Raw genomic sequence first — 7,098 nt, 5'->3', positions numbered from 1 at the left:
AGACAGTACTCAAAACTTCTTGTTTTTGTCTTTACAGTTTGTTTCTAGCTCACTAGTGAAATACTGGTGAGTTACAGTCTAAATGGATTTTAAAAAGTTGACCGCAGGACCTTGTGATGGAAATTTGACCTGGTGAGACTTCTGAAATAACGATTTATTTTATGCAGATGCAATGGATAAATGTTTGTGTGTGAAGAGTTGAACTGTGTGTGTGTGTGTGTGTGTGTGTGTGTGTGTGTGTGTGTGTATGTGAACTGTGTGTGTGTGCGTGCGTGCGTGCGTGCGTGTGTGCGAGCCTCCTGGCCAAGCCAAAACCCAGATAATATATAGTGCGGTATAACGGTAACATTTTCCATTACATTCCTCCCTTTGATCAAACAATGATCACAACAGTATATACAAAACATCATAATAAACATCAGACCCAGAAATTCACAAAGATTCAATCTAGGACATCATGAACATGGTGATAATCATATGTTCCTCCCAAAATAAGCATTGCAGGTCATCTGAAGAGATGCAATGCATCACAAAGGTCAAATGTCCTATTTGAAAATTATTTAGTCTGACTAAAAGTTTAAAATAAAATGCTAGCAATGACTTAGATATTTTGTCATGTAAAAGGGGAAATAAAAGTTGCTGTTCTGTAAAAACATCTGTTATTTCATGTTTTATAGAAGTCTAACATATATAAAATAAACAACTAATAAAACAATAAAAAAACATAGGTAAAATAAACAACTCACAGCTAAAACACCAGATAAGATGGACTCTCTCGTCCCATTAACACAAATTGCTCTTGAATACATATAAAACATTTGACACAGGATATATGTTACCAGCTCAGTAAACTGCTTCTCTAATTGAATTGTTAAAATCCAAACATTCATATTGTACAATTACAAAATTATGGGGACATTTACTAACTGAGCTTTTTACCTTGACACCCTTGGAATAAGAACAGTTTAATAATCACATCAAATAGGAGCACTAAAATTGATTAAACAAAAGATATCCTCAAACATAAAGTTAAACTGGGACTTAAATATTTGAATTCATTACAAAGTATTATAAAGAATTAGTCACAGAAAAGGTTGACAGTCCTGTAAATCATTTAGAATGTCTTAATTATCTATGGAGTTAAAGCAACAGAATCATAATTATTAGAATTATAAGAATTCACTGTCTGATTACTAGAAATCACACTTGTTACAGAAATCATGGAAAGCAGTAGGGATTTGTCTCAGGTAGAAACAAACATGGATGGTCTCTCCCACAGGGGTGAAGTCCTGATATCTACATCATCATTTACATTATCTGCGTGTTTCTCTTTGCTCATAGGGAACTCAGAGGTGCGTAGTCTTAGTCAAGTCTTTGTTCTTCTGCGTCAGTCAAGTCTTTGTTCTGCGTCGGTCTAGTCTCAATATGTTTGGGTGAGAGGGATTTGCCCTCTGCTGTGATCACATGACCCAGAAAAGTTACTTTTGTCGAAGAAATTGCAGTTTAGATTTTTCACAGGAAAAATAGGCGTGCGTACTGGTGAGTGATGCCATGGAATGATTATACTTACTTTTCGTAATGATTCAAAAACTGGAGTAATGCCTTTAATGGCTTCAGTTTTTAATGGATATTACTGTTGGCAGGGCCTGAAGTCAGATTTAGGCGTTATATTAAGCCAACGTCATGTTTGCCTTGAGCCCACAGTGTCTTAGGGATTTCCTGTAAGGCGGAGATGTTCGCAACAGCTATTTGAGACAAAAAATGATGAGTCGACGACATTAAAGTTACCAGATGAACAGTTCTCTGCGCGTCCACTGTAACAGAAAAAAAACGTTTTATATGCATGCAGTTGGGGGGTGATGTACAATGCAGAGAAAGTAATTTGAAATTTCTAAGCATGTGATTGCTTCTAATATCAATGTGTGTGTGTCACTATCCTGTTTGTGTGGTGTGGGTGTGATACCGTGTATCTCAGGCATCGAATGAATCAGAGTTTCCACCGCTCTCTCCTGGCCCCCCTGCTCCAATCTGCCTGAGCAGCTCCACCCCGTCCCTCCGGACACTCCTTCGCCCAATGTCCTTTCTTTCCACACCTATAGCAGGTGCGGGGGCCGCCTCTGCCCCTTCCTCTGAAACCATCGTGTCCTCTGTTGAACCGGTGTCCTCTGCTGCTTGTTTGGTGATTGTACATGGTAGAGGATGTCTGTGAGTTTTGAAGTGTCTGATACATGGTAAGGTCTTTTAGTCTTTGTTGGGCCTTGTAGTTTTCTTCAACATGCAGAGCATATCGTCAAACTTCAGTCAGTTTTGCTTTCATGTCAGCTTCTGACCAAGGACAGAGAACCATCGTCAGACCACCTTGTCCGGCTGCGGGTTACAGGAGGTCTGCTTCTGTTGTCTGCTGTTCTGTTCGTGGAGTCTGGTGGATGGGCAGTTGTTGGTGGAGGAATATAGGGCGGAGGTGAACTGGCTGGGGCTGAAGCCACTTCAGGTCCCTGAAGAGGGGCACAGTCGAGATCGTGGTCCACTCTGACACACTGAGGCACTGTAGCATACAAAGAAACCTTTTTCTGTGCAGATTTATCTGTTCATTCACATTCATTTGCCATTTTATCACATTCATTCCCTTGGGTAACACACGGCATTTGTTTTGCATTCTTTCTTCTTTCCCTACATCCACATTCCTTCTTCCACACACTCAGTGCTTTCAAATGTGTTTCAATTTCATTGAGATCCTTCTTAGACACTTTTCTTTTTGACTTTTTCTTTTTAATTCCCAATTGTATTTTCTATCCCAACCGTAGTAATTGTCTTGGACTAACTGTTCCCCCACTGGGGAAGCCGAAATCTTTTATCCATATTGATAAGGGTCTGGTGGCAATCTCACCATATTTAGTTGGCATTATATTCAACTTTTAAGCCTCAAAATCAAATTATTAGGGTTCCATTTAGCTCTTTTTGTGGAGAATTGTGACAACTTTAATACAAAGATACTCTCTCTGCTCTGAGCACTACTGTGTTAAGCAAAACTTCTTTTATTTCAGTTTTTCTTCCATTTTATCAGGAGAAAATTCCATTTCTACTTCTCTTTGCTTCTTCACATCCATCTCTGGATAAAATGGTGTCTCCAGAAGAGCTTTTTTTTTCTCTGACGTCTCCCGGCCCTCACACAGGGAGTCGTGGATCCCCTTCCATGAATCCATCTCTGAGCTCCACAGAGTAGCTCTGGCCCTGATCCACTGTGAGCACTCGGTCTCATTGCCTTTTGCCAGACTGATGCTGTCCTTACAGATGAAGAAGATATCCATGCCGAGGAAGAGAGCATTGAGTGCTATGAAACCTGCCCTGGCTGACTTGGAAAGAGCGAGAGGCCCTTTGGCGACTGCCTGACCAATATCTGGGATGTCTGCGGCCACCCTGGGCACGTTACGTAATGATTTACCTTCCTGAGCCACCACCTTACCAACACCTGCAATCAACTCTTCGTTTTTCAACAACTTAGTAGCAGAGGCAGCATCAACTAATGCATCAATACCTTTTGCAATAACACCAACTTTACCAAGACCCTTGCTAACTCCCAGAGCCACTGTGATGATACTCTCTTCCATTTTGGTGTCGGCTTGACTGGTCACCTTGTCCAGACATTCCTGGAGACTCTGCACATCCTCCATGAATTTCTGGAAAACCTCTCTGGCTTTGTTCTGTTGAGTTGCATTTACTCCGATCTCTGTGAAGGTGGTGACAGCGCTGTTGACTCCGCTGGTGATTCCCATACCTATCCCTGTCATTGTCAGAGCTAGAGACACCCCTGCCGTCACAGGAATTAACGCCAAGCCAACAATGGAGAGCACACCTCCAACCGCCCCAACCGAGCTGCCTACCACGCTGGAGACCTTTGCCCCCATATTCATCCTGTCGAGCTGAATAGCCCCCTCCTCTAGGTCGTTGAGAAACTCCAGCATCCTGTCCTGTCGCTTGCTGAAGTCACTGATGAAGTCACAAAACGATTCCTCTTGAAACAAGAACACCATCCTGAAGTGCTTGTTCATCCTGATGAAGACAAAAGAGGGAATTAAGTGTAAAATAAATTCAAATTTCAAAGTTTCGGATGCACCTTAAAGGCGCCACAAACTTAACATTGTCACATTTTTAATACCCTGTCCTTGTGCTAATTGTTTTTGCTGATCTCTCTTTTCTTCTGGAATTTTTAACTCCCTCCCAATGACTATAAATTCTACCAGTTATCGCCCAGCCTGCAGGGAACTACGCTGTCCGATTCAACAGTTAAATCCTCAGGCATGGGCAAAGGCGGTGGAGAGAATAAAAACAGTATTCCAATAGAGTTACAAGGTGCAAAAATAAAATATAACTGCAAAATGTGCAAATTAAAGCCAGATCATACAAAAAAGATAAAAGAACAACAACAAAACAGTAAAGGAACAACATAAAAAAATTAAATAGGATATATATATATATATATATATATATATATATATATATATATATATATATATATATAAACTGAGGCACTGATCTGATGTAAAGTTTGTGCCAAACTGTAGCTTAAACCATAAAAACATGTCCCCCCCATTTTTTTTAAGCCTGGATCGTGGGACTTTAAACAGCATTTGATTATCTGATCAGGAGTAAAATGATAAATAACATGACCAACACGTACAGGCTTAACAAAAAAGGGCCAAGGACGGAGCCTTGTGGGACCCCACATCCCATGAACGCAATAGAAAAACTGAATGAAAAAACTAATAAATTAAAAGCAGTTCCGTCTATAGGCCCACCAGGTTCCTGAATCTGTTCAGAAGAGTTGTATGATCTGCTGTAACAAAGGTTGCACTCAAGTCCAGTAAGTAGTTTGAAAGCAGCTTAAACAACACTTACCTGATCTCATCCAGCTGATTAATATGATCAAGCATCCTCCGCATGTCATCTCTAGACAGATCCACGTCGAAGTTCACCACAGTTTCCGTCGTCATTTTCAAATGAAAGTCACTGAGGGAGTTGTGAAAGACAGTTACACTTACTTCCTGCACTAAATGTTGCCCACTGCTAAATGTGTCATGTTGTTGCACGTCTGTTCACCTTTTTCCTAACGTCTCGCAGATTTTCTGTGTGGTCCGTATGTACTTGTCCAACTCATAAGAGAGCACTTCCACATTCTGAAGTCTGGGCAGGAAGAAGACTTGTGCGTCTCTTTTGAACTCGAGGAGGAGAGGGCAGATTAGCCGTGCCGCAGTGATGACAACCTGAACACAATCGAGGGTGATCCCTTTGGGCAGACATAGCGCCTGGTTCTCCGTAAACACATGGAGCGAAGTGACCGCCAGCTTCTCCACTGCATCCAGGAAGTATTCGAGCTTCGCCAGGCCAACCAAAGTGTCCTTGAGCACGGCATCCAGCTCCTCCTGCAGCTTTGCACGCCTGCTGTCTGCGGTCACTTGGGTCATCTTGCTCTTCAAATATTCCCAAAAGGCATAACCTTTTTGCTCTGACTTAGAAACATGGTCGATGTTAAGGTTGATGATGTCAACCCTCTCTTTGATATCTATCATCATGTTTAATTCTGTCTCCCTACGGAGCCCCCATTTAGAGACGTCCTCATAGAATCCTCTTACAGTGTCGATGTAGATGAGGGTGTCTGTGACATAGCGGCACAACACCTGCTGTAGCTCTTTTCTGTAATAAGACATAAAGCATCAATCACTTTGGGACATTTCATTTAACTCACTGAGCAGAAAATGTCACTGAAAGACTGAATGTATCTCCATCATAAATTTGAAGTGCCTTTTTGTCTCTTTGTGGATGTCTTGGTTCCTTGTAGATCATTTTTGTTGGTTTGTAGTTGTTTCTTTGTAGTCATTTACCGTGTCTTTTGTCTGTTTTCTTTTTTTTTTGGTGACAATGTATCTCTTTGTGGTTGTTGTGTGTCTGTGGTTGTTTTGTAGTCATTTTATGTCTATTTGTGGTTGTTATGTTGTCACTTTGTTCTCTTGGTGGTTGCTTTGTTTCTCTTCTTCTTTGTTTGGTTTATTGGCAAGTGGCAAATTGCATTACCACTCTTGATACTATTACGTCACCACAATAGTAAAGTCCTGAAATATCAAAGTCCATTGGACACACTTTAATTCAGGACATGCAGGAAGTAAACTGCACTGGATGTAATAAAGCTCCTTTTTATTACTCCTCTTTATTTTTTGTTTCTGCACTTTGGACATAATATAAACTGAAAAGGTTTGTGCTGAGTTTATTGTTGCTAAACAGATCTGTCCTAACAGTTTGACAACAGGAACTCCCAGATATAAGATACTTGAAGCAAGCAAAAAACACAAATACAGTGCAGCACTTGAGTAAATGTACCCACTCTTCGTGGTTGTTTCTTCTTGTTGTTTTGTTTCTGTTTGTGGTCATTCTGTCTCTGTTTACTATTTGGTATTATGTGTGTCAGGAATAGGGGGAAAGCAGGTTCTGAATGCAGGAGCCAGTAAAATAACAAAAAAATGTTCGGCAGAAATAACACTACAAAAGCAAAACAGGATTCCAAAAAACAAAGATCAAAACTCAACATGCAATTAAACTATAGGGGAACAGGAAAAAACAGCACAGCACAAGGCATACGACCAAGAAGACACTGGAAACATGACAGCGAATAAGGAGCAAATTTTCTAAATTAAATAGGAAACGCAAAACTCAGAATGAACAAAAATCTAAACCCAAGGAAAAAACGCCATAACGAAACTCCAAAAGAGCACTTGAAGAAAGGTACTTAGGCTACTTTCCACTTGTGGATTTCTATGTTTATTTGATACAAAATGTAAAAACAAACTCAGAAGGAACAAGTTTGTGTGTACTATAAGGATTAAAAACACTTGAAATATTGTCTCTCTCTCTTTTCTGCACTAAAGTCAAACTTTACCTTGCAGCAGACATTTCCCCTTCTGCCTTCACTTCTTTACTGGGGCTTCGTTGCTTCGCTGGTCTCTCTGATACAATGAAAACCGACTGCTTGTTTCTGGACGGCTTGTTGCAAGAACTAAATACTCAGGCTTGAAAAAAGTTGACACACTTGTTTGGTTTCATTTTCCT

At 40.5% G+C, this 7,098-nt stretch overlaps 1 protein-coding gene across 3 annotated transcripts; it reads right to left on the bottom strand.

The window, feature by feature from the left end:
- Window positions 1-2,910: 2,910 nt before the first annotated feature.
- On the bottom strand, window positions 2,911-7,098 carry apol (apolipoprotein L). 3 transcript variants are annotated; one of them, XM_034592537.1, is made up of 6 exons: window positions 6,929-7,098; window positions 5,503-5,691; window positions 5,098-5,439; window positions 4,897-5,007; window positions 3,467-4,050; window positions 2,911-3,382 (listed from the first exon to the last, which is right to left on the bottom strand). In XM_034592537.1, exons 1-6 carry the CDS (start codon window positions 6,940-6,942, stop codon window positions 3,036-3,038), a joined length of 1,587 nt encoding a protein of 528 aa, XP_034448428.1. In that variant the 5' UTR covers window positions 6,943-7,098; the 3' UTR covers window positions 2,911-3,035. The 3 variants fall into 3 exon arrangements, with proteins under 3 accessions (XP_034448428.1, XP_034448427.1, XP_034448426.1); XM_034592536.1 differs by having other exon boundaries at window positions 2,911-3,406; window positions 3,470-4,050; XM_034592535.1 differs by having other exon boundaries at window positions 2,911-4,050.

The sequence above is a fragment of the Hippoglossus hippoglossus genome, chromosome 8 (assembly GCF_009819705.1).
Source record: "Hippoglossus hippoglossus isolate fHipHip1 chromosome 8, fHipHip1.pri, whole genome shotgun sequence".
Classification (NCBI taxonomy): domain Eukaryota; kingdom Metazoa; phylum Chordata; class Actinopteri; order Pleuronectiformes; family Pleuronectidae; genus Hippoglossus; species Hippoglossus hippoglossus.
The sequence above is the reverse complement of the archived record's forward strand: the minus strand, read 5'-3'. Positions and strand labels throughout refer to the sequence as shown.

Coding starts and splice junctions, on each gene's coding strand:
- apol (XM_034592535.1), bottom strand. Junction 5,440..5,502: donor GACCATGTTTCTAAGTCAGA/GCAAAAAGGTTA, acceptor GACCGCAGACAG/CAGGCGTGCAAAGCTGCAGG. Junction 4,051..4,896: donor AATCAGCTGGATGAGATCAG/GTAAGTGTTGTT, acceptor TGTCTTCATCAG/GATGAACAAGCACTTCAGGA.